This window comes from Phycodurus eques, chromosome 11 (assembly GCF_024500275.1).
Source record: "Phycodurus eques isolate BA_2022a chromosome 11, UOR_Pequ_1.1, whole genome shotgun sequence".
NCBI lineage: Eukaryota > Metazoa > Chordata > Actinopteri > Syngnathiformes > Syngnathidae > Phycodurus > Phycodurus eques.
Genome location: NC_084535.1, coordinates 15891573 through 15918432, shown reverse-complemented (window position 1 = coordinate 15918432; position 26860 = coordinate 15891573). Strand labels below are relative to the sequence as shown.

Sequence of the window (26860 nt, the reverse complement as noted above, 5' to 3'; positions counted from 1 at the left end):
CTGTTTGGAGGGTAACAGCGACACTTAGTGGTCGAATAGTGAAAAGCACGAGCACCTGAAAACGAACCCATCTAAATGTAGAGCGCGTTCCACACTTTCGTGAATGTGAATTAAAAAAGAAAATTAAAAGCAAGCGTCATTTGTAGAATGAACTGACGGAAATACATACTTTTTCCATAAACGAATCCTATAATTGCAAGTCAACTGTAGCGTCGCAGACACTTGGAAATGTGACGGGGTAATAACTGACAGCAATATGAACCAATGGCAAGCGCCGTTGTAATGACGTTGGCGAAATCTGACCAATCACAAACGGCTCCAGTTAAACTAGATCCGCGCTAGGCTATAAACGTGCGGAGGAATACCCTATTTGGGAATATGTGCGGCGGGGCAGAGTAGCCATTTTGAGATGATATCGCTGTTGAGAAATCCTGTGAAGATGCTGAAATCAACGAACATGGTTACAACACAGATTGTTTCTCCCTCCGTCTCCTCTCTTCTTTCACCATGGCAGCTGTCAACCGACGGGACATTAGCAAAGCGGGGTATCGAGCTGTGCTCACAGAGTTAAAACGTCATTGGTATGAAAGAGGAGAGTGTCTGTACACTGTCTCTGTCGAGACATGAAACACCGTGAGTTTATTTTTTTCCTGCAGTCTGAACATCTTCCAGCATCTGCCACAACACAACGTCTCATTAACTGCTTGAGTTAATTCACTGTTGTACTGGACAGAGAAGTGAAGCAGATTTGATTCCAATGGCCTCTGTGAGCCTTGTTTCCAGTCCCCCAGCCCCCGTTTTTGACAAAAACATGACAGACTCTGAGCTGGCAGGGGACGAAAGGTCGAGTAACAATCTTAATGTAATTCTTAACACAATCATTTGTGCGTTTCAGTGCTGTGCCTCAACATGCTTGTTTTCTCCTCCCCTTCACCCTTCTCATCATACATTTGGCAGTTTTACATTTCCTGGCCCTTGACGATCCTTGCATGCCTTTTCGGTGCATTGAAGTATAGCCTCTAGCTTTTCTGCCTTCTTGTCTGTTGAAACGACTCATTCATGGTCATTTCTATGCGATGGCAGACATCATCATCAGAATTTGTGTAGTGTTGGTGGGATGAAGCCATGGCTGCATTGTTGCCATTTGCAGGGACCTATGACGTAACGACACGCCCATCTTTGGAACGTGCCTTACTCTGCTGGCCGCTAAGCGGTACTGCAGGAGACAGTTCACTCAGAGTTGAGATGATGATGATGATGATGGCCATGCGTATGAAAAGCCATTAGATCACCTATTTAATGTCGTTGATATCCAGCCCACGGTCCATGTACTAGTATGCTTTTTCTTCTCACTAGTAAGACATTTCACCACACTAGTAGAACAACTTACTACTATTAATGGTTCTTCCACTGAGTGGCACGTTTGGCCTACTACTACGATAAACTTTCTCGTAAACTACTGTTCTGCACTCGTAATACTACTAGCAGGCATGTGTCACACACTCGTAGCCCCCTGGACCCAACTCGTAGTACTAAAATGCCCACTCCAAGATTTACCTTACTAATACTGTGTAGTTGTCCTAAGGACAAATATTATACAACTAGTACATGAGTCTGAAGCTGGGTTTCAAGGATATCGAGCAAAGTGACAAGATTTGCCAAAAAATAACAGTCTGTCGAAGTGTGGAGTCTGGTTGGAACGGCCACTTCAACCAGAGTACAACGCAGCAAGAATTCTGAAAATCAGATGATGGGTTCTGGAGAAATTGATTTTTTTGTGTCAGAAGGAAAAAAGGCCTTTTTGGGGAATGTTTTTGTGTAATATATGATTGCAAAACGCCTTCAAATCAGAGAAAAACACAGTAAAACATAATTTCTTTGACCGTTTAGTTTTATCTGCTACTTTGGGAACCCCTTATCCAATTGGCTGTCAAGTTTCTGTTAAAAATATCCACCAATTGCTCAAACGGGCCGAAATTCCAAGATCTCGACGCATCAAAATGACCGTGACATTTCAAACGGCGTCACATGCCCTAAATAGGTGACTGAACTACCGCAAATTGAATATTATTGGTGAGAACAGCAGTGTGGGCAGTAGAATAGGTCTGTACTTTATCAATCAGTTGTTTTTTTCCTGATTTTGTTATGGAGGATTTTAGATTCGGTTGAAGTTCTCAATCCATGTTTTAAAAAAAAAAAAAAAAAACAACAAAAAAAACCATTTAAATTTAACAACAATGGCAGCCACTTGTCACATTGCTACTCAAACTGGCTTTTTAGAACACTAGTTGACAACTGGGTGCTACTTAGCTGTAAGTACCACCACTGAAATTATACAATTCTACTAGTTAACATCTAGCACTTAGTCGTATTAGTAGCGTGCCAATTTCAACTAGTGCAAACTTTTGCTTCACTATTAATGTCCTACTACAACCCCAATTCCAATGAAGTTGGGACGTTGTGTTAAACATTAATAAAAAGAGAATAGAATGATTTGCAAATCATGTTCAACCTATATTTAATTTAACACACTACAAAGACAAGATATTTAATGTTAAACTGATAAAATTCATTGTTTTTAGCAAATAATTATTAACTTAGAATTTTATGGCTGTAACACGTTCCAAAAAAGCTGGGACAGGTGACAAAAAAGACTGAGAAAGTTGAGGAATGCTCATCAAACACCTGTTTGAATCATCCAACAGGTGAACAGGCTAATTGGCAACAGGTGGGTGGCATGATTGGATATAAAAGGAGCATGATTGGATATAAAAGGAGCTTCCCTGAATTGCTCAGTCATTCACAAGCAACTATGAGGCGAGGTTCACCTCTTTGTGAACAAGTGCATGAGAAAATAGTCGAACAGTTTAAGGACAATGTTCCTCAATGTACAATTGCAAGGAATTTAGGGATTTCATCATCTACGCTCCATAATATCATCAAAAGGTTCAGAGAATCTGGAGAAATCACTGCATGTAAGCGGCAAGGCCGAAAAGCAACATTGAATGCCCGTGACCTTCGATCCCTCAGGCGGCACTGCATCAAAAACCGACATCAATTTGTAAAGGATATCACCACGTGGGCTCAGGAACACTTCAGTAAACCAATGTCAGTAAATGCAGTTTCGGCGCTACATTCGCAAGTGCAACTTGAAACTCTACTATGCAAAGCAAAAGCCATTTATCAACAACACCCAGAAACGCCGCCGGTTTCTCTGGGCCCGAGCTCATCTAAGATGGACTGATGAAAAGTGAAAAAGTGTTCTGTGGTCCGACGAGTCCACATTTAAAATTGTTTTTGGAAATTGTGGACGTCGTGTCCTCCGGGCCAAAGAGGAAAAGAACCATCCGGACTGTTATGGAGGCAAAGTTCAAAAGCCAGTATCTGTGAAGTATGGGGGTGTGTTAGTGCCAATGGCATGGCTAACTTACACATCTGTGAAGGCCCCACTAATGCTGAAAGGTACATACAGGTTTTGGATAAACATATGCTGCCATCCAAGCAACGTCTTTTTCACGGACGCCCCTGCTTATTTCAGCAAGACAATGCCAAAACACATTCTGCACGTGTTACATCAGCGTGGCTTCGTAGTCAAAGAGTGCAGGTACTGGACTGGCCTGCCTGCAATCCAGACCCGTGTCCCATTGAAAATGTGTGTCGCATTATGAAGCATAAAATACGACAACGGCGACCCCGGACTGTTGAACAGCTGAAGCTGTACATCAAGCAAGAATGGGAAAGAATTCCACATACAAAGCTTCCTCAGCTCCCAAACGTTTATTGAATGTTGTTAAAAGAAAAGGTGATGTAACACAATGGTAAACATGACCCTGTCCCAACTTTTTTGGAACGTGTTACAGCCATAAAATTCTAAATTAATGATTATTTCCTAAAAGCAATAAAGTTTATCAGTTTGAACATTAAATATCTTGTCTTTGTAGTGTGTTCAATTAAATACAGGTTGAACATGATTTGCAGATCATTGTATTCTGTTTTTATTTATGTTTAACACAACGTCCCAACTTCATTGGAATTGGGGTTGTACATTGCCAAGGTTTTTCAGTCAGTGTGTAGAAATGTCATGCAGTAGATGATGTTCTTCTAGTGCACCCTAGTTGTTCTACAAGTGTACTGAATTGTCATTCTAGTGAGTTCAAAGAGAGTACTAGTACATCAAGGGTATCAAATAAATACTCAAACAGCTTGAGACTGGATGTTAAGTTTCCTGATAGGGTAAAGAATGTAGTTATGTTGAATGAAATGGTAGATCCATTTAACGTCTAATTTATTTAATTATTACACAAGCACAATCATTGTTTTTAACTGACAAAAAGTGCTATATTTAAACAACTAATCAGAAATATATTATATATTCAGTTTTATTCTGGACAAAAGGAAAAGCCTTAATTATTTAAAATCAAATTTGGCTCGCTCTGGTGGTTCTCAACAAAAACTATGCCAAATATGCAAACAATGTTGGCATTAAAGCAGCAATATTGTAACTTCGATTTCACATTTATTTGATGGTATGCTGACTTGTTATAAGGCGTGACCAACCATCCCCTCCTTGTAACCATTCCACCCGTAGTAAAATAATCACGCACAGGCAGCACGGTGTAAGAATCTCTGCTCTGGCCTTCCTGTGTAGATGTTCCACCTGTGCTTGCGTGGGTTTCTCTGTGTAGTGTTGCTTCCTCCCACATTCCAAAAACATGATAGCATCATTGAAGACTCAAAATTGTACATATGAGTGAATGTGAGTATGAAGGGTTGTTCGTCTATATGTGCCCTGTGATTGGCTGACATGACCTTAAGGAAGATGAGCACTATAGAAAAGGAGAGGGATGGATGTTGATTTGGCATATACATTAGCTTGGCTTTTCCAGCATTTGTAAATAAAAACTGCTATAAAAAAACAGCATGCTATCGAAATTTTGTGAATTTTTTGCGAAATGTATTTGTATTTTTCCTTATAGGCTAAAATGATCCATATCGACTGTCGGGAAAATTTAAAAAAAATTAAATGAATACGATTGTTGCTTGGAACCACTTTAAGGGTGATTAAAATGATGAATCAAATATCTATAAATATTTACTGATTTAAATATGGAAAAGGCTTGATGAAACTGAAATTAAGAAGCTGAAATGCTGCAAATGTTTAAAAACAACAGATTTTGATTTATTCAGACATAAGCGACCATGGCACTCACCTATGAATTTTAATGATTTAAATGAAATGTTTCAGAGAGGATGGCGAGTTGGAAGATGGAGAAATTGACGATGAGGGAATCGGGATAGAGGAGGAAAACAAAGAGGCTTCAGAGGTGACTGATGACAAAGAAAAGCAAAAGGAGAAGGAACGCGACAAAACAAAAGAAAAAGAAGAAAAGTCTCACAGGTACTCACGGAAACGCTACAAAAAGACCAGAGAGAAGAGAAGGTCGAAAAGGAGGAGACGGGAAAGACAGAAAGTAAGTCACTGCTTGACCTTACAATTTGAGTTTGATTGGTTCTGTTATTTTTAATTGGCTGTTTTTGTCGCTTTGTTTAGCATCACTCATCTTCGAGCAGTTCCACCTCTGACAGCTATGGCTCCGACTACGACCGTCCAGAGAAACCTAAAAACCGGCAGAGTCATGGATCTGGACGCGATTGTGACCTCCAGAACCCTCAGGTGAGCTTAGACTGTACACCCTCCCTTATATTCATGCAGACGGGGTATGATTGTCACTTGTCCCTTTAGATTTTCCAGCATGGAAGAGACCAGAAAGGGTCGCGTGGCAACTTGCACAAGTCCCCGCCTCGCAAAAGCAGCAATTTTGACAAATACAGCGATGACAACTATGACTATGAAGACGAGGAGGATCATTATGACAATGAGTCCGAGTACCTCCAGTCTAAAGATACAACATCCGGCATGGGAAAAGGCCGCTATGCGAAGGAGCATATGGGGAAGAGGGGAAACACGAGGGGTATGAAACAACAATGTGAGAGACCACTTATGAAATAATATTTTATCCCAAAGGCAAAAATTTGGCAATAAAAAACAGATTTTTTTCTCTGCAGTTGGGCAGAGAGGAAGAGGCAGAGGGAGTGGACCTGGAAGAGGACGAGTGATGCTCAAGAACAAGAAAATGAAGGGGGGGAAACCCTGGATGGGACGCGGCGGGCGAGGCAGAGGGGGTGACCAGGACATGGAAGACATTGCTCCTGTATGATCGTGAAATCTTTTATCTGCAACAAATTGTTGTGGAGGGCTAACATGTTCCCTTTTATTTGACAGGAAGTAAAAAATTCTGGTTTTCAGAAGAAGCGCCTGATTATGAGCAAAGAATTCATCAGTCAACACACAGTAGAACACAATGGAAAATACATTTGCAAGTACTTCCTGGAGGGTCGATGCATCAAGGTAAACTACTTCTAAAAAGCACGTTTTAATTAACTCCAAAAAGGACTTTTCATTGCCATTTCTCTGTTTGCTTCGTTAGCTGTTTTCTGACAAACTTTGTAAAAGGATGAGACATGGGCCAACCAAGAACTGCAATTTGGTGCAAATACAAGTTGTAACTTAAGTACCCTTTTTGAGCATATTTCAATGGGATTCCTAATTTCAAAGTGACTTTATATATAGAGCACTGTTATAACAACTGTAGCTGTAACAAAGTGTGAACATAACAGAAAAAATGAAATAATGAGAATTATTATTATAATGGAATAAAATATTATTTTCTAATGGCAGCACGGTGAACGACTGGTTAGCACATCTGTCTGACAGTTCTGAGGATCGGGGTTCAAATCCCGACCCTGCCTGTGTGGAGTTTGCATGTTCTCCCTGTGCCTGTGTGGGTTTTCGCCAGGTACTCCGGTTTCCTCCCACATCCCAAAAACATGCATAGTAGGTTAATTGAAGACTCTAAATTGCCCATAGGTGTGAATGTGAATGGTTGTTTGTTTTCTATGTGCTCTGCGATTGGCTGGCGATTAATTCAGGGTGTATCCCGCCTCTCGCCCGACGATAGCTGGGATAGGCTCCAGCACGCCCGGAACCCTAGTGAGGATAAGCGGTATAGAAAATGGATGGATGGATGATTTTCGAATTAAAATATACAAGAAAAGATACTTTCACATTGGCATTTGGCATGCAGGAGGTCCAGAGTTGTATTCCCTCTCATTTGACAGTTTAACATGTGTGAATAATGAGTACAAGCCATAAAGAAAATGGATGGATGGATTGCTATGGCTAAACATTCCTCAAGATGTCCATTTGTTCCACTCCAGCTCTCTATGTGCATTATCTGCTGAATAAACTGAGGCACTCTGCCACTTGGCCCCAATGCAAGTAGACTGTAATGGCGGACAGTGAAAATTAATTGTTTGTAAATCTTCACCTAAAGCTAATGGTTTCTTGGTCACGACATTTCTTCCTCAAAAGTGTCATGGAAATTTGTGGTGCAGTTTTTGCATCATTTTACTTGCCAACAAACATCAACGATCAAAAAAATACAGATTGTGCTTTTGAGCTTAGCAGAGGTCACAATTCAGGCAGTGAGTCTTCTCTACTGAGTGTCATTATGTACAGTGAACCCCCGCTACTCGTAAGGATATGGACTGAGCCTTGCCGCAAATGCCAAAAATCTGTGAGCCCCCTTATTAGGTTTGTAATTGCCAATAAATTCTGGGAAAGCACTACTTATGTCTAAGTGACACTCCTCATAGTATACTAGTGGAGGATAGGTTCCCCAAAATAGTCTGAACATGCCAAACTGAATACAGGAAGTCCTCGAGTTACGACGTACTCGAACGAAGATGTTTCGACTTTACGACGCCCGTGCCTCGTCCGCCATTTTGTCCCCAGCATCATAGTGTTTCTCCTTAGCTAGTGCCTAGTGCTTGTCTGTGTTTGTGCGCCGGGAGTATCTTTGCCTTTTTCGCCCTCCTTTTTTCACACTCTCACCAGTAATGGTAAGTACAGCATCTTATTTTTTTATTTTAATGTATTTTAGTTTCTTTATACGAAGTGTTAACCTATCCTGCTATGGTCACCTGACCGTGGTCGGGAGACGCCTTCTCCAGGGCCGAGGTTGTCCTCCTCGGGGTTAACTCCCCTCTCTCGTTGCACAGCTGAGCTGGGTGGCGGCAAGAATAAAGGCACGAAGCACCAATTTGCTGCTTTAATGGCTTTATTAGCTCCTCTGCAAATTCAACGTCAACAGGTCCTCCGCTAATCGCTACTCTTCCCCAGTCGCCGTCACTACACTTGCCACTGTACACAGTCGCACCTGCGCGCACTCCTTCCTCCTTCACAGTCCCGCCGGACGACGCCTGCACAGTCCCGTCCATCTCAGTCACACATCGACGCCCACACACACTGAGCTTGCTGTCACAATCACGTGGGACAATACCCACAGAAGTATTTCGACATACATTTCGACTTTAACGGTGAAATCCGACTTACGCGGAAATTTGGGTTATGTTGCCAGCGTAGGAACGGAACTCGTTCGTAAATCGAGGACTTCCTGTATGCTGGCGTTCAATTTAATAGTCCGGTTTTAAAGAAATACACAACACTGAAAAGGTAAGTCATCATCTCTTCCTGTAGGGGGAGCAGTGTAAGTTTGAGCACGAGCTGGTCATCCCAGATAAGAAGAAGGAGCTTTGTAAGTTCTACCTCCAGGGATACTGCAGCAAAGGAGACCATTGCATTTACATGCACCATATCCTTCAGTGACAATCATGCATGACCTTGTAAAAGCAACCTGCCGATTCAGTGGTGAGGCTCCTTAATTTGTGACTGAACGTGAATATCCATGCAAGTTCTTTCACACTGGAGCCAAATGCTATCAAGGGGAGAACTGCAAATTTTCCCATGATGCACTGACTGATGTGACGAAAGAGTTGCTCGATAAGGTGAGATATATTTAAAACATAACAAAATCACAACTCATAAAAATCCAAAACTAATTAAGAGTTTCTTCTCTTGGACACATGCTAAGATCATTAATACAGAGGAGGAGATTGCCCGTGAGGATGAATTGGAGCTGGAGGACCTGAGAAAACAGGGCATTGCTCCACTTCCAAAGCCGCCTCCAGGTGTGGGCTTGCTCCCCACGCCAGGTCAGAGCAGCCCGACAGATGAATCTTCTCAGGGAGGGAAGATCCCCTCCCTCTTCGAAATTAAGGTTCAACCTACAGTCAACCTGGCACAGAAGATTGGGTTAAAGTAAGGCAAATCATAGGTAGGTGTTTTTTCAATCAGCCTCAAATTAATTGTCCATTTTATCTCATTACCAGTGAGTCCAACTACCAGGATCCCAATGAAGGCACTGACCAGTTCAGTGGCAGACCAGAGGAAACACCAAGTGGAGCTTTGGTGTCTTCAGGCTCTGATGCTACCACAGTGCCTTCGTTAGGGTCACCAGGTACCGTGGGTTACCCAACAGGACCACCCACAAGTGACCAGAGCCCTCCTGGACAGCAGCTGCCACATGGATATCCAATGCAGCAGCCAATTCCACCTGGTCAGCCGCCAGTGTTTCACGGAAATATAAACCGTCAGATGAATATGCAGAGGCCTCCATTCCCCGCAGTACCAGAACTACAGATGCTGCAGAGCCTCTTCCCTTTTCCATCGTTGGGCCAGAACCCACTCGAGCTCCTCAGCAACTTACTCCAGAACCAGCCAGTGGGCCATCAAGGTTTGTGTCACGTTACCACCAGTATTAATTTAGAGTTACTTCAAGTACAATGGATCTTTTTGTTCTGTGTTAGTGGAACCTGGGATGAACCAGGTACAGAACCTACAGCAGCAGATAGGTCCAGATGTCCAGTTGCAGTCTTTACCTTCAGCGGTGCAGAAAGCCATCATTCTACACCTGACTCAGCACCAACCAGAGTCAAAGCCACATGAGAGCAATCCACAGAGGGCACATAGTCAAGGTGACAAGAATACTAACAGAGGCAAGTGTCTGTTCTGATCCAAAAGATGGTCCTTAAAAAGCACAGAGATCGGTACGACTCGTTTTATTTTTTTCCTTCAGATGAAACAACAAACTGGTATTCCAGCGACGAAGACGGTGGGAGTAGTGTTGCTTCCATTCTAAAATCTCTGAAGAGGCATCATGAGATGCAGCAATCCAAGACCCCAACACTAGCCCCTGCAGCACCCCTGGGCGACCCTCGACTTGTCAAGGACAGAACTCACCCAAGTGACCCACGTGTGAAGGCAGACCCTCGGCAGAGACCTCCTGATATGAACAAGGTGTCTGATGCAGGTTTGGATCCACGACTCTCCAGAGACCCTAGGAAACCGAGACCTATGGAGTCCAGCTCGGACCGTCAGCAGAACCAGTCAACTGGCCTAAAAAAGCCCACTGGAGATGAGGATGATGAAAGGGAGAGGGAACTGAGAGAGAGAGCGGCCCTCATTCCGTTGGAGGCCAGTCCGGGTGTGGTGCTGCAGGACCCCCGCTGCCAGCTAAAGCAGTTCAGCCATATTCGGGTGGACATTCTGCTTCAACGGCCGGCCTTCGCCCAAACAGTGGTCTGGGCTCCTGAAGATCTGATCCCATCTCTAATACCCAAACAGGAACACTCCATCAATTTACCCCTGCCACCTCTAATCGCTGAGGCTCAGATGAACAGAACAAGTGTGCCGGAGCACCCCCCCACCTCCAGCCCTCCACCGACTGACCCCAGATTGGCGGCTGCTCGTTTAAAGGAGCGCCTCACTCGTCTGCCGTCTGGATCCTCAACAGAGAGACCTGTTGATCCACGTCAGCAAAAGAATTTAGACCCCAGACTCAAGCGTACAGTAAGTCTGGACTCCAAGATGCTTGGTCAGAAGGAAGCCTGTGCAGAGACAAGAGTTGCGGAACCCAGGTTGCAAAAGACCAGCACTAGCGCCTCCCTTTCCGAGAGGCTGCCACCCTATGCCCCTCGGCTGGCGTCTTCTGGGGGGATCCTGGAAAGCCCCACGACAATCCTGGGAGGCATCAGTCTGTATGATCCCCATAATCAGACCGAGCCAATTCAGAAGGATCAGGTAGACCCACATAAAAAAGTGGGCATTCTCAAACATCCAGTGAAGAAAGACACTCCTCCAACACTACCCACCTCACCAAGTCAACGTCGTGTCTCTTTGGAGGAGACAAAACACACAGATGGTGCCTCTGATCACTATCAGACCGCACACGATAGTTCATCCCCACTTCCTCAGGACCCGATCCTCACCCCCCACGCAGTGCATAATCTGCCTGTCCAGGCTCTGGCAGGCTTGATCAGACCGCAGTATGCTGACGCCAGACAGGCCAAACTGGCAGGACTAGTTTCTGCAGGGGTACAAGAGGATGCGGAAGAACAGAAAGAAGTTCCGGTGGAGGAACCTATGCAGACGAACGAGGAGGAGCTTGAAGACAGGACGCTCAAAGATGTCTTCAAGACCTTTGACCCCACAGCTTCTCCTTTCTCCCAGTAAACTGCATTGAATTTTTATATTGGTGGCACATGCCAATCACTATTTAGCTTTAAATCTATTTATTTATGTACATTCACTTTATACTCACTAAAATGGTATAGATGTGAGGATGTTAGCATCTGTGGTTATTTAAGTTTAGTTGATTGATTGTGGATTTGTCAGAAAGATATGAGCTGATAGAAACATAAATTCCAACAATTCTTATCCCTTTTGTCTTTCTACAACCCCAATTCCAATGAAGTTGGGACGTTGTGTTAAAAATAAATAAAAACAGAATACAATTTGCAAATCATGTTCAACCTGTATTTAATTGAACACACTACAAAGACAAGATATTTAATGTTCAAATTGATCAACTTTAATGCTTTTAGCATATAATCATTAACTTGGAATTTCATGGCTGCAACACGTCCCAAAGAAGTTGGGACAAGGGTCATGTTTACCACTGTGTTACATCACCTTTTCTTTTAACAACATTCAATAAACATTTGGGAACTGAGGACACTAATTGTTGAAGCTTTGTAGGTGGAATTCTTTCCCATTCTTGCTTGATGTACAGCTTCAGCTGTTCAACAGTCCGAGGTCTCCGTTGTCGTATTTTACGCTTCATAATGCGGCACACATTTTCAATGGGAGACAGGTCTGGACTGCAGGCAAGCCAGTCTAGTACCGGCACTCTTTTACTACGAAGCCACGCTGTTGTAACACGTGCAGAATGTGGTTTGGCATTGTCTTGCTAAAATAAGCAGGGGCGTCTATGAAAAAGACATTGGTTGGATAGCAGCACATGTTTCTCCAAAACCTGTTTGTACCTTTCAACATTAATGGTGCCTTCACAGATGTGTAAGTTACCCAAGCCATTGGCACTAACACAGCCCCATACCATTACAGATGCTGGCTTTTGAACTTTGCGTCCATAACAGTCCGGATGGTTCTTTTCCTCTTTGGCCCGGAGGACACAACGTCCACAATTTCCCAAAACAATTTGAAATGTGGACTCGTCGGACCACAGAACACTTTTCCACTTTGCATCAGTCCATCATAGATGAGCTCGGGCCCAGAGAAGCCGACGGCGTTTCTGGGTGTTGTTGATAAATGGCTTCTGCTTTGCATAGTAGTTTCAAGTTGCACTTACGGATGTAGCGTTGAACTGTATTTACTGACATTGGTTTTCTAAAGTGTTCCTGAGCCCATGTGGTGATATCCTTTACACATTGATGTCGGTTTTTGATGCAGTGCCGCCTGAGGGATCGAAGGTCACGGGCATTCGATGTTGTTTTTCGGCCTTGCCAGCTTACATGCAGTGATTTCTACAGATTCTCTGAACCTTTTGATGATATTATAGACCGTAGATGATGAAATCCCTAAATTCCTTGCAACTGTACGTTGAGGAACATTGTCCTTATACTGTTCGACTATTTTCTCACACACTTGTTCGCAAAGAGGTTAACCTCGCCCCATCTCTGCTTGTGAATGACTTGAGCAATTCAGGGAAGCTCCTTTTATACCCAATCATGGAACCCACCTATTCCCAATTAGCCTGTTCACCTGTGGGATGTTCCAAACAGGTGTTTGATGAGCATTCCTCAACTTTCTCAGTCTTTTTTGCCACCTGTCCCAGCTTTTTTGGAACGTGTTGCAGCATAAAATTCTAAGTTAATGATTATTTGCTAAAAGCAATAACATTGATCAGTTTGAACATGAAATAGCTTGTCTTTGTAGTGTGTTCAATTAAATACAAGTTGAACATGATTTGCAAATCATTGTATTCTGTTTTTATTTATGTTTAACACAATGTCCCAACTTCATTGGAATTGGGGTTGTATTTCCCGACAGTATAGTTATACTTGCAAAGTGAGATGGTCCTTTTACTACATTTACTGTCTTTAAATGTGTTAAAACTGATTGTTCTGTTAATATGGTCTACGTGTTCAGGTTTTAATGCCCATTAAACATTTCATAAAATATTTTCTAGTAACAAGCTTGTAATTACCACTACACATAATAGGTGTATCTCAATAAATTAGAATATTGTTCTGTAGTTCAGATCCAAAAGGTTTATAATTGTGATGATTATAGCTTCCAGCTAAAACCCAAAATTAACCTTCAAGAAATTGGAATATTACTTAAGAAACAAACTAAATTATTTTTAATATAGAAATTACATAGGAATTGGCCTTCTTGAGGATATTTTCCTATTTCTAATGAATCTGTGAGTTTGCCTTATTAAATTAAACTGATAAATGTATTTAGATGCATTTGTAATTAACAGTTGTTTTACATGTTTTTATATCAGACGCGTTGCGTCAAAATGAGTTCATATTTGAAACTTAAGCCATATTGGAATTTTTTTGTATTGTTTTGACAACCATTGAAATAACATGTTCATTGTATTTGTATTTCTGGATGACCTTTGTTTTCTGTGCACATTTGATCAGCTTTTAAATACAGTGCACTGTACATACTGTATCTTAATATGAATTAAATGTTTACACCACAACAGACAAAATAGGATTGAGTGGGAGTTGATTTCACTCCAGCTGCTTGACAGTTGGATATGTGAACCACTACCCTGCAACATAAAATGTTCGTCAGTACATGCATGTGCAAGTCTCTTTCAGTTAATATGTTGGTTATATAGCTACACAAGAGGGACAGTGTAATGACACCTTGTTACTATGAAGCTATGTATTTCTACAGGACTCAAAACTACAACCACAATTAATAATAGTAAACATGATTTCCCTCTCTGAAACTTCCCCTCAAGATAGAAATTCTGGTACAACTCTATTGTGACCTTTCCTTTGAAGCATCAAGTTGGAGCCATCTTATACTGGTGAAGCAAGACTCGGTGCGACGGAGTGCAATGAAATCTTCCTCAGGCCCAGCTCATCTGTTTTTGGGTTGGAGGTTTGCTGGGCTCTATGGATCTCCAAGTTCCTCTTCCACTGGAAACACAAGGCGGTCGCTTCGGCTCCATCCGAGTTTGGCTCAGGCTGCTTTAAACCCTGAAAGACAGAAATGATACATCTTTAATAGGCCTTTAATGTAATTTCATATTACATAAATGCAGGTCTGTCCTATTTACTGTGATGCAGGCAGTCTCTGCGGCATGGACACCTTTCAGGACTGTGTGGAGTAGATTCTGTGTGTTCTTCACCAGGATCTCATCCGATGCTTTACAGCCAAGTGTTACAGAACTGACACTACAGTACAGAAGATTATCTCGTTCCACTTTTTTCCTCTTAAGTTTTTTTCAACCTGTGTTCACTTATTCTGACCTGGAAAGGATGCTGAGCTGGTTTGTGATGGTGAGAATCTGCTCCACTATGAGGGACAGTTCCAGTGCGCACTGTGCATCCAGGCAGTGGTTGGCTATGACTTGAATAAAGTTGGTCACCGACTGGCATTTTGACATGACATCTTTGGCTGCACACACAAACGCCTCTTTGTTCTAATGAAAAGCACAGTAAAGCTTAAAGATTATTTAACACACATGAGTGAGGATAAGCGGTACATAAATGGATGGATAGTTAAAAGCAAAATTAATAAACTTACCCAGTCTAGTGGTGCTTACCAGTAATGGGCCTCTGTTCCTCAGGTACTGGGTCATGTTGTACAGTGTGTCTGCCATCTTCCTGGTCTCCTAGACTATCTTGTTGTCTTTGGGATCCCAGCTTGCAGTTTCTTGCTTCAGAAAAAAGGAGCCGGTGGTCAGTGAAGATGCTTCATTGGAACCAGAAACAACCTGCAGAGAAATGATGTGGATATGAATCTTGAACAGAGCCCCTGACCTGACATGGGAAAAATATGAAATAGGTATAACAGGCCTACAGAATACAAATTTCTGGGTATCTTAACATTTCCATCAACAACAACAAATGAATGAATGTGAGTGCGAATGGTTGTTTGTTTGTATGTGCCCTGCGATTGGCTGGCAACCAGTTCAGGGTGTACCCCGCCTCCTGCCCGATGATAGCTGGGATAGGCTCCAGCACACCCGCGACCCGAGTGAGGAGAAGCGGCTCAGAAAATGGATGGATGGATGGATGGATATTTCTTTTTTTTTGTATCACAAAATCCTGGCATTGGAACTGGGAGGTGTAGTCTTTTTATACCCACTGTGCTATACTGTCTAAAACTATCCATTCAGAAATATTGGACTTATTCCTGCATGTTCAAAGAAGAGAAGCAAAAAAGCAAGGCATTCCCAGAGATGTATGCTGCATTTGAGAAAACTGGGACTTTAGAACAAGACCCCAAGATACTTGAATGGGAAGAATGGAACGGGAGATCCACAGGCGGATCGGTGCAGCGTCTGCAGAGATGCGGACTTTGTATCGGTCCGTTGTGGTAAAGAAGGAGCCAAGCCGAAAGACGAAGCTCTCAATTTATTTCAATCTACGTTCCTACCCTCTCCTATTGTCACGAGCTGTGGGTCGAGACCAGAAGAACAAGATCCCGGATACAATCAGCCAAAATGAGTTTCCTCCGCAGGATGTCCGGGTTCTCCCTTAGAGATAGGGCGAGAAGCTCGTTCATCCGGGAGGATCTCAGAGTAGAGTCGCTGCTCCTGCACATCGAGAGGAGCCAGATGAGATGGCTTGGGCATCTGATCCGGATGCCTCCCGGGTGAGGTGTTCTGGGTACGTCCCACCGGAAGGAGACCCCGGGGATGACCCAGGACACGCTGGAGAGACTACATCTTACGGCTGGCCTGGGAACGCCTCGGGATACCCCCGGAAGAGCTGGATGAAGTGGCTGGGGAGAGGGAAGTCTGGACGTCCCTGCTAAAGCTACTGCCCCCGCGACCTGACCTTGGATAAGCGGTAGAAAATGGATGGATGGGACTTTAGAACTTAGCTTCTAACCACTGATTCAGAAAAGTGTTGCTCTATGTCAGAGTCCCTAAATGCGGTGGGGCTTGATCCCTATCCCCCACGTTTAGCGGGACCCTCTGTACACACTTCCATTCACTCATTTTCTATAGTGCCTCTCCTCATTATGGTAGCGGGTGAGCTGGAGCCTATCCCTGACAGGGGTACGCCCTAGACTGGTTGCTAGCCAAATGCAGGGCATAGGCTATAGGTATATAGACACATAACCGTTCACTCACATGCACCTTTGGATAATTTAGTCTTCAATGAACCTAACCTTTTTTTTTTAATGCAGGAGGGAGCCAAAGTACACTGAGACAGCCAAGCAGCCAGACAATCAATCATTGCACGTTTTTAGACTGCGGGTGGAAGCTGGAGTACCCGGAGAAAATCAATGCCGACACAGGGAGACTATGCAAACGTCACACAGAAGGCCAGAGCGGAGATTCGAATCTCAAACCTCAGAACTGTCGGAGGCAGATGTGCTAACCACTAGGCTACAGTGCAACACTAATACAATCTTTTCTGAGGTAATTTACATCCATCCATCCGTCCGTCCATTATCCGAGCCGCTCCTCCTCACTAGGGTCGCGGGGATACTGGAGTCTATCCCAGCTATCTTCGGGCGAGAGACGGGGTACACCCTGAACTGGTCGCCAGCTAATCGCAGGGCACATAGAAACAAACAACCACTCGCGCACACATTCACACCTACGGGCAATTTAGAGTCTTCAATCAACCCACCGTGCATGTTTTTGGGATGTGGGAGGAAACCAGAGTGCCTGGAGAAAACCCACGCAGGCACGGGGAGAACTCGCAAACTCCAGACACACGGGGCCAGGATTTGAACCCCGGTCCTCAGAACTGTGAGGCAGATGTGCTAACGAGTCGTCCACCGTGCTGCTAGGTAATTTACAGTTTAGATCAAATTTAACCTGAAAACTAAATACTTACATCCTTCGCTGTCCTTGTGGATCCATGTTTAATCTGCGCTGACATCTTTGATTCTGCAGCATCTTCGTGTGCCTGCCAAGAAACATTATTTGTATCTTTATATCTCTTTTCATTGCATGTCGTGTAGACATTCCGGATACACCCGTCTGTTGTCGTGTCCTGAAGACCTGCTCTGATGTTCTCCTTTACCTCCTGGTGGATCCTATCTTGCTTACTAATCTCCTCAACCACATAGTGAGCTTTGGCTGACCAGCACTGAATCTTCACCTCCAGGTTGAATGTGTCACTAATCGAGCAGGTCTGTGCCATGAGACGTACCTGGCTGATTATATCAGACATCAGAAAAGACAGATGGGTGTTGATGGAGCGCAGGTCGGCGCGTTCACGGAGATCCCGCATGTAGTTGAAGCTCTCCTCAGCTTTTTTGGTGGCATCGTTTACATTTTAAAAAAATAAACTGGCGGAATGTTCAAGTCTTTGCTGTGCTTCTTCTGATTTGTTCTCCTCAGTTTGCGCTGCTGCCAAATGAGCAATGTTGACCATACTGTGGAGTGGAGTGTCATAATTTGTATTTGCTTTGCTCAAAAGCCCAGAGAGCTCTTTCATTTTAATTATAAGGTTCCTTTGAAGGAGCTCTGGCTTTGCGAGGTGCATGATACTAGGCGTTACACCGAGTTCCTCTGCAGCTTGAAGGTAGCGCTCAGTCAGAGTCTTCAGCTCCCCCTGGTAAGCCGTCAACTCTTTTGATTTAAAAGCACTTTTACAAGTTAGACTAGTGAGCCTCGCAGCCTCCTGGATTCTCTGAGAGCTCTCAGATAAAGTGGAAAGTTGCTTTTGAGGAGAGTTTTAACCCACGGTGCCTGACGTTCCCAAAATTCTGTCCGGAGAATTGAACAAAATCTGAATGGATAGACCCCAAAGGATGCACAGCCCCTCGAGCTGATCTATCTGACCATCAGATGAGGCCCTAAACTCTATCAGATATCTTGTGTTGTTCTGGGCTTTGTCCAGTTTGTTGTGCAAAAGAGTCAGCGTCTCCTGAGTGTCACTTTGAGGTGTCACATGTGATGACGTGAGAAGTTGCACAGTGTCAGCACAGCAGTTCATCATTTCACCAAGCTGGTGTTTCAAATCTGCCTCAGTCAACTGAGCTCGCCGCAGCTCGGCGCAAATGACGTGAAACCAGGGTTCGCTTCCTGGCAGTAGAACCTTGCGAATGTTGTTGATGAGGTCAGAAAACTGTATACATAGTCTGTAGACGTTCTCCGTGTACAGTAAGGAGCTCATGGCCATCTCTTGAGCTGTCTGGAGCAGCAGAGGAGCCAGTGACGCCTGTTCAGCCCGAAAGCATTCCAAAGTCTTACAGTCGACATCACGCACAATTGCTAAAGCTTGCCTCGTTGCTTGGGAGTAGCAGTTTGATAGCTCCAGAACACCAGTGCACAACCGACTGAGGACTGCAACATATTTTTCTTTAGTCACAGTCACAACTTCTCGTAGGAGGGGTAAAAGTTCAAATTCAAAAGGCATCTGGATCATTTTAGGCCCCTTTAAGACATTGTTTATTTCTAAATCATCATCATATTTAGGAGACAGCTCCAATTCCACACATTCTCCATCTAACTCCTCCTCCGCACGTTTTGTGTCTGTCTCAATCATCTCCAGAACCGAGGAATCCAAACTTCTTAGCCCACGATCCTCATTCAGGTCACTGGACTTACCTTCTGAGAATTCAGGCTGATGGGCACCTTGCTGCAGAGGACTGAGTAAATGTGGGTGCTGGTGGCCATCAAGTCCCTTCCTTGAGGACTTTAAAATGGTGAATAGTAGCAGAAGCGTTGTCGGAAAAGGTTGAATAGTGCTCCACATTCAGTGTACGACCTAAAAGCATGTCACTGACCGATTGGTCCATTTCGCTTTGACAAAGGTGGGCTTGTTTCAGCAGGACCAGGAGGCCGTTCCTGTAGATGGGGTCCTCGCTGCAGTCCAAGTGCCTCCTGAGGGAGTGCGTCACCAGCTTCATGTGACACATTAGGTTGGTCGTGTGTTCACTAAAGAGCTCGTAGCTTTGGTGTCTGTATACGGCATCACAACCAGTGCGGTCATTCGTTATCTCTTTAATGGCTAAACCCGTAAACTCCCTGATGTCCATCACGTCGCTGAGTGCATCCTGAAGCTGTCTCATCCCTTCTTCCCATTTGGGAAACATTTCATGAAGCTTTTGAAGCATTTGCATGGAGTTGTCAGCCAACTCCAGAGACAGAGGAGCAATCCGGGCTTGGACTCTGGTAGGACACGCTCTGGAGTTCTCCACGTTCTCCAGGCTCTTTTCATTATCGGCTGCGGCAGAGAAAAAGTTGGCAACTTGGATCGTTCTATTCACGTAGGATATGAACTCTTTCAGTGGTGACTGAAGAAAGCTGAGATCATTCTCTGTGGAAGAAGCAAGGCGGCTGAGGAGAAGCAAGGCATCGGAGAACACCTGAAAAGACTTTTGAGCAGGGACCGGATGTCTGAGCAGGAGGCAAGCATCTCTCTGAGGCAAGCTCAGAGAGATGCTCGGGCACTTGAGCAGCAGCTGCAAGGACTTCTCTCACCATAGAGTTGTCATGCACTAACAGAACCTGAGGGAGGAAAAGCAAAATAAGTCACTAAGAAAAATAGATGCTCAAGAAAGTCTCTGCAGCATGTGCCAGCCCCGCACGCCGCAAATATCCTTGGTAGCATTGCGCCACAGTACCATATACACAGTGAATGGGTTGGCTGATGGCACGTTGTGCTTCGCGAAATGCAGTGTGAGAGGGCTTTCAGGCTCCAGCTCCCTGTGACCCTGGGCAGGATATGTAGTTTAGAAAATGGATGGATGCATAGTTTGAATCTATTTTTCTTTTCTTTTTAACCTGTTCTGTTCAGCTGTATGGCCTTGCAGAATGGTGGATCTGTATGCCTTTGTGCCGGAACAGTTTTGCTGTGCAACGGGGAAGTTTGAAAGACTCCCTCTGCATATTTTTAAATGCTTTAATTATTCTGATGTGTATTGATAATGCAGCCGGACAGAAAAGGATTTTAGGGGATAGACAGAGGGACAGAGTGGACAAGGGGAGTAGAGATGCAAACCACAGTAGAAGAATAGTTAGACAATCTAGATATTTGACCATAAGTAACACTACAACAGTCAAATCATGTTCTTATTTGAGGATGAAGGGGCTGGGGGAAGGGTATGGGCACCCGGTGAGGACATGAAATAACTTGCCAAGAGAACAAGATGAGAGAGGACAGAAAAGGGCATGACAGGATGTGGGAAATGAGCAAGGCAGTGCTACTGATGAGTGGTCCGGTGGGATTCTTTTTAGTGTCTAAACACCTATAAGAACCTGTGAGTTGATATTTTAATATAAGCTGTGTTGTTCTTAGTGGGGCCAGCACAAGCAATTAAAGCCTATAGCGTGTCTATTGAACTTATTGGTGTATGAACATCATATCACATGCATGTTAGTCAACTGGTGTACGGAGTTGCTGAGCCGGCACATTGAGGATGGGTGGGCCAGTGGGGGACCCAACCTCGGGGATGCCACCCACTCCCCAGGACCCAAGGCAGTCCCCAGCCCAATCAAAGCGCCCCGACCAGTCCCGCAAGGAGGGGCACGGGCGCCGGACCACCGCCCCCACGCCCAATCCCCCCACCTACCCAACACCTGCTGCTATTTGCAAACTGTTCAGAATTCCTGCCACTTTGTCTGAGGTCTCAGTTCCAGCCGCAGAAAAATAGGCGCAAAGCATGATGCTGCCACCGCTTTGCTTCACTATGTGTGGTATTCTTATGGTGATGAGTAGTGTTATGGTTGCACCAAACAAACCTTTTGGAATTATGGCCACAAAGTTCGACCTTGGTTTTAATGGACCAGAACACATTTTCCCATGCGTTTTTTAATTTTGTTTTGTTTGAGTCTTCCCAGCGATGCAGTTCGATACCACTGCGTTCTTACTACTATTATAACTCCTATTATTGTCTTTGTAAAGGTAGAATTTCTATATGAGTGTACTTTACACTTTGGTAAATTCATTCTTACTTTGACTACTCCCAGGAAAACGGTTTGTGCAGCAGTGAGAAGTTCATCTTTGTGCGCCGTCAAGCCAGCGTGGATGCTGAGCTTCTGGGCCGCCAGCAGCACATTAGCCTGACACTGTGATAGGCTCGAGTAGGCAGACCATCTCCTTACGTAGCACATCATCATCGGTGTCACTGACTTGCCTGGAAATAGACAAGTAGGTGTTAATTTTAAGGTGATTGGTAATAATATACACTGTCCACCAGTGATTCCCAACACACTGGTAGTGTAGTGGTACATGCTACATGAATAAATTTAAACAAGATCATCATTATTTCAGCATACACTATGCACTTTTTGTGATTTTTCTTGTGTGGTGTGCCATGAGATTGAGATGTCAAATAGTGTATGTGCCTTGGCTCCATAAAGTTTGTGATGGACGCAAAGTTAACAATGCTTAGGTATTGAGTGACAGTGTAACAAGTAGTAATTTAACAATATTATTGTATTGGTCTTGGACTGCGCTGAATCACACTGAGAGCTGTTTCGGAAACATTGTCCTTCTCTGGAAGCCTATTAATGCACCCAAAATATTAGGAACAACCCTCAACTGTAAATAATGTACATGCACACCTGGAGGCCACTGCCGCCATGTTGCTAGTAGCTTTAGCCACAGACCGAGCTGCCTCTTCAAGCTTGTTGAAGTGTTCGGGATCTTCCTCGCTGTCACACAGCAGCACCAGGTGACACAGGTGACATGCAAATGGGGCGACCACCTGGTCCGCCACCGCTGTCCTCATTAGGCCGCGGTCCAGTAATGAAGACATAGCCTACAGAGTGCCTCGGGCTGGTCCAACCAAAGAGGAATGTTCTTTGCAGTTTGTCAATAATTCAGCGGAGCCTAGTGCAGCATGTGCTCGATGACAGTGTTTCTAAGCAACGGGTGTCACATTACCAAACAGACACGCAAAATATTTTTAGAATTATAATTTTCATTGAAAAGTGAGCTTCTTGAGCAAAATAATATTTTTTTGATACAATTCGTTTTTTAGGGGTACCAAAAATTTATACACTATTTGTGATCTTCAAGTTCATTTACAAAGCTGGCTGGATGTTTTTTTTCTTTTGATCCATTTTTTTTTTAAATATACAATTTAGTAGTATAATAAAAAAGCCTATCACATACATCTTTACTTTTTACATTTTATTACTTTAAAAAATACTGTATATATTTAAGTCACTTTATAATTTTAATATTTCATATTATATTTTTCATCAATTTAATATTGTTGTTTTAATCCCTAACTTAAAAAGTAAGCAATTCAACAAAGACTATTTTCTGTTAATGAAAAAAAAAATGTTTGGAACTTCCTCTTTAAATAAGCCTCAGTTAGTTTTTCAGAAAATATGAAATTATATGGTCCACAGTGGTTCTTTTTCCAAGTGACCAACGCGGTTGTTTGGAGTACAACAACCAGTAGGGGACGCCAAACACCAATCAACTTCATTATAAACAACATTCAGCACCAAGCTTTTTCACTCTAAAATGATTTATCATTCGATAAATATACAACTTTAACACCATTAAAAAAAACATTCTATAATGGAAACGATATTCAGTGACAGTAGTATATTCAGATCAACCCCACCAAAATGGTGACTAACGGTGATAGCAAACCACTAAAACTCTCCATTTCCATCACAGTTCAAATTGAGCCCCCAATAAAACGTCAAGTGTCGCTTGTATCTGCATTCAGGTTTAAACGATCAATGAAGTGGACTGAAGATGGGAAGTTGTACACAGTATATGCAGTCATGCCAGTGGAATTCATTGGTAGCCTAGAAAAGTCCAATCAATACAACACAACAGGAAGTTACAAAAAACAAAAAAAACAAAAACAATAGTGAGCCTCAACACAGCAGTTGGAGAAAGTCTGAGTTACAGCTTAATAATAAACTTTCATTTCCCTAAATCATTTAATTCAAATTAGACTGATTTGGTTTTAAAAACGGAGTGATTAACATGAAAAATAGCATAATTGATTCGGGGGGAAAAAAAGTAACAACTTCAGGTTTGCTTTGGAGCTCTTAAAATGAAAGAAATCTTTAAAATGTTCTATTTTGGGCAACAATGTACATACATTTCCTTTCACTGTATTCTGCAATTACCATGACGTGGCCATTGGCTTACAATGAGCCCCGAAAAGCTTGTTTATGTGTAATGATTGGAGTGTAGCCTAGTTGCGTCTATTATTATTGCATGACTCACACTACAGACCCGTTGAGGGGGTCCAATCACACTCTTGCATCTGGCTGGAGAGGCCCATGCATGCAGCTCAAGTTTCCTACTCCAGACTACACTGTACTAGAAGTATATAGTAGTAATCTATAACATCATAGTGAAACTTAATACGCTCAGCTGTCGTCAATTCAGGATCAGCTCGCACATACTGTAAATCACATCCAGTCAAAAATATTGAGAATTTAGAACATGAGACATTAGAATGTGCAGGACACAACATTAGGCACACCAGTTTAATTTTATCCATCCCAAAAAAAAAATGCTGCCTTTACAAAATGAACTGTGTTTATAAATTGTGGTTCAATTTGCGCTTAATCAGGCTGTTTGTTGATGTTTTGGCCCGTATTTAACTAAATTAAGTATCCATAATATTAGAAACACCTCTTAGTATATCACTGTGGAACGTTTTTTTTTTTTTTTTTTTTTAACAAGTATTAGGCAAGAATTTTTAATACAGCGGAACCCTCAAAGTTGAATGCCTCAAAAGTCAACACAATTTGGAATTTGTGAAAAATTGCAGATCTTGCAAATCTCACAACACTTCAAATTAATGAGAATTTTAATAAATAGAAAAGTGTTTTGCTTTTTATTTGTGTTTTTTATAATGTCACCACACACTGATCGTAAAAGAGGAAAAGTGTAATAATAGCCATAGACCAGAAATAGAGCCAAAGGGTTTGGTGGCTAATTACTACTGTATGTGCAATTTTATTCCATAAATATTATTTACATACACAAGGTAGCAGACAATAATGCACTGATTAACATATTTATTAATTCCAGCAATGCTTATAGTATTGCAGACAGTATTGCTCTATGACCAGCACCTTCCCGTTCCAACTCCGTTCCATCTGTCAGGCGTCTTCAATAGGTGAGTAGCTTTACTATTTCATTTGTATTTATTTATTTGTGGTTAACTTCTTGTTACACTTTTATGACAGTCAAGAATGTTAAAATGTGTGTTAAAACAAGGGACGGGTGAGTACCGATCAGTCTCGGGCTGATACCAGCCTTATTTCAATGTATCGGGTACTCATGAAAGCTGCCGATACCAGCCACCAATACTTAGGTAAAAAAAAAAAAAAATCTGACATTGAGTATACGTCCTCCTCACCAGTAGTTGGTGCTACACTGCGGCGGTTTGACCAATCAGCGAATCATCCTGTGTGTCAGAACGAAAGAAAGGTCTTTGGTCACAATAATCTTTCATTGTGTTAATTGAAGGTTTATGTATCAAAAGTACTAGTGGTACTCGGTATCAGTGAGTACTCAAGAGTTAATATTCATGAACATCCCCAATTAAAACATCGCCTGTACAGTAAATTGAGATTTTATAATGATGCTAGTTTGAGCATGGAGAGAATTAATTTACTTTATTTTATTTTTGTTTCTTTGTTTTAAAATTAGAACAACCAGTATCATGGAACACATTGTGTTCCACTTTGGAGGTTCCACTGCAGTAGCTGAAATGAGAATGTAAAGGTGTACCTAATGTTGTGTTAGGTGAGGTTATTTACAAATTTTCGGGGTCAGTAATTTACATATTGAGCAATGATTTTGAGAATAATTAGCACATATCACTTTAAAAGTAGTCCTTCCTTTGAAACATCACAGAAAATAAACGTGAGATACTTGGTCATCAACACTGATGCCATTTCAGGAAGTTTTTTCCCTTGGAAATTATAAACTGAATAGGCATACTACAAGTAAAGGAATCGTAAGTAAAGCCACACATCTCAAGATTCTGGCAGGAAGATTTATGACTCAACATTCACATTTAATATAGATCAGTGATTCCCAACCAGTGTGCCGTGAGAGATCCAATATGCTGCGGGAAATAATCCATCCATTTTCCGTACCGCTTATCCTCACTAGGGTTGCGGGCGTGCTGAAGTCTATCCCAGCTATCTCGGTCCGAGAGGCGGGGTACACCTTGAACCGGTTGCCAGCCAATTCCAGGAAAATAATCAATTTTCACTTAATTGGTCTGGAAAAAAATGTATTTACTACAAATAATGTATCTTTGTTCACCTATCTATGACAGTGACATATAGAGACAGGCAGAGCAATTACAAGCACTTCCACTAGAGGGCAATTAACCTGCATATCCAATTTCTGTGACTTTTTTTCATTGGTGATGTATATTTGTATGTATATGTAAAATATGTGCCTTGGCTCAATAAATGTTGGCAAACACTGATATAGATGATAAGAAAGCATGACCCATAATGTGTTAATATTGCTAATGACCTCTGCCAGCACATTCACTGCACTTGTGGGCCAACTCTACAACAGCAGCAGAGGCTACAGTGTTTAAAACTGTGTGTGTGTGTGTGTGTGTGTGTGCGTGTGTGCGTGTGTGTGTCTCAAAGACAACATTAGCGTTCAAGGAAGATCAATGAGAAGATAGAATTGTCCATTCTCAAAATACGGAACATGTCCAATCTGTTCTGGGCAGGATTTCTGTAACTGAGGCGTTCAGGCGTATCAGACATCAGTGCTTTTAGGAAAACATACTAGAGACAGTATGTTTAGAATGGCCCTAACGCCTCTCCAAGACCACTTTTTGCACAATATGGCTTAAAGTGTATAAAAATAAAGTTGCTATGTAACACAGCCCTGAGGTTTTTGTTGCCCACCAGTATCCACATTCGGACCTTACAGCGGCAGCTCCACGCCGGCAGCTGGAAGTTATTATAATTCTTCGTCCTCTGGCAGGCCACTGCTGTCACCTCGCAAGTTCCCGGACCCCCACCCTTGAAACATATCAAGTCTCCAGAAAATATGGAGAATATTCTTCTTCTTCCACATATGGAAGGCTTGATGGGCCTGGTGCCACCAGGGTGGCAAGGCTATAAAGGAGCCCCGTGCCATTGTATTCGTCCTGAACCAATTCCTAAAGGTCTTTCGCTCCACAGGGACCCCCACCGCCACCACCGTGAGTCTCAGTGGTTCTTTTCCATCCAATCCCAACTATCGTCGCTGTCCTTCCTGTTCCGCTCGGCCTCGATGATCTCGCGGTACCGCCGACGGAAGAAGCCCATCTGTCAAAAATAACAATTGTTAACCTTGGACAGTGTTCTCAGTACATATACAGTACGTATTAACAAAATACATTAGCAAAATATTTGACTTAATAAGCCTTAAGGAGCATTACAATGCAGTAATGCAATACATTGCATTAAATAGACAAGATGACCTTTTG

At 42.9% G+C, this 26860-nt stretch overlaps 3 protein-coding genes across 7 annotated transcripts in view; 1 reads left to right on the top strand and 2 right to left on the bottom strand.

Annotated features, from left to right (window-relative positions):
• Positions 1 to 370: 370 nt before the first annotated feature.
• Positions 371 to 12060, top strand: LOC133409763 (zinc finger CCCH domain-containing protein 6). Of its 3 annotated transcripts, XM_061690205.1 has the most exons (13): positions 371 to 633; positions 734 to 843; positions 5246 to 5471; positions 5552 to 5674; positions 5744 to 5987; positions 6067 to 6212; positions 6284 to 6409; positions 8600 to 8714; positions 8798 to 8907; positions 8994 to 9220; positions 9292 to 9695; positions 9769 to 9957; positions 10038 to 12060. In XM_061690205.1, the coding sequence occupies exons 2-13, from the start codon at positions 758 to 760 to the stop codon at positions 11471 to 11473; spliced, it is 3432 nt and encodes a 1143-aa protein (XP_061546189.1). In that variant the 5' UTR covers positions 371 to 633; positions 734 to 757; the 3' UTR covers positions 11474 to 12060. The 3 variants fall into 3 exon arrangements, with proteins under 3 accessions (XP_061546189.1, XP_061546191.1, XP_061546190.1); XM_061690207.1 differs by lacking the exon at positions 734 to 843; XM_061690206.1 differs by having other exon boundaries at positions 371 to 843; positions 5753 to 5987.
• A 1160-nt stretch (positions 12061 to 13220) lies between these two features.
• On the bottom strand, positions 13221 to 17900 carry LOC133409764 (catenin alpha-1). Of its 3 annotated transcripts, none has more exons than XR_009769457.1 (6): positions 17623 to 17900; positions 17305 to 17376; positions 15032 to 15221; positions 14755 to 14927; positions 14562 to 14679; positions 13221 to 14481 (listed from the first exon to the last, which is right to left on the bottom strand). XR_009769457.1 is itself a non-coding variant. In XM_061690208.1 (6 exons), exons 3-6 carry the CDS (start codon positions 15105 to 15107, stop codon positions 14302 to 14304), a joined length of 528 nt encoding a protein of 175 aa, XP_061546192.1. In that variant the 5' UTR covers positions 15108 to 15221; positions 17305 to 17376; positions 17623 to 17900; the 3' UTR covers positions 13221 to 14301. The 3 variants fall into 3 exon arrangements, 2 of the variants coding, with proteins under 2 accessions (XP_061546192.1, XP_061546194.1); XM_061690208.1 differs by having other exon boundaries at positions 15051 to 15221; XM_061690210.1 differs by having other exon boundaries at positions 14594 to 14679; positions 15051 to 15221.
• A 4999-nt stretch (positions 17901 to 22899) lies between these two features.
• The window catches only part of itga9 (integrin, alpha 9), a 59469-nt gene continuing 55508 nt past the window's right edge, over positions 22900 to 26860 (bottom strand). The window contains exon 28 of the mRNA XM_061690683.1: positions 22900 to 26699. Within this exon, the coding sequence (XP_061546667.1) occupies positions 26601 to 26699 (99 nt within the window). The 3' untranslated portion in view covers positions 22900 to 26600. The remainder of the gene's footprint in view (positions 26700 to 26860) is intronic.

Bases quoted from the DNA above. Each gene is read 5' to 3' on its own strand.
- LOC133409763 (XM_061690205.1), top strand. From the start codon at position 758: ATGGCCTCTGTGAGCCTTGTTTCCAGTCCCCCAGCCCCCGTTTTTGAC. The intron at 5,472-5,551 runs GTAAGTCACTGC...CGCTTTGTTTAG, and splicing joins GGAGACGGGAAAGACAGAAA to CATCACTCATCTTCGAGCAG. The intron at 8,908-8,993 runs GTGAGATATATT...ACACATGCTAAG, and splicing joins CGAAAGAGTTGCTCGATAAG to ATCATTAATACAGAGGAGGA.
- LOC133409764 (XM_061690208.1), bottom strand. From the start codon at position 15,107: ATGGCAGACACACTGTACAACATGACCCAGTACCTGAGGAACAGAGGC. The intron at 14,928-15,050 runs GTAAGCACCACT...GCTTTTCATTAG, and splicing joins GGAACAGAGGCCCATTACTG to AACAAAGAGGCGTTTGTGTG. The intron at 14,680-14,754 runs GTCAGAATAAGT...TCTGTACTGTAG, and splicing joins CAGCTCAGCATCCTTTCCAG to TGTCAGTTCTGTAACACTTG.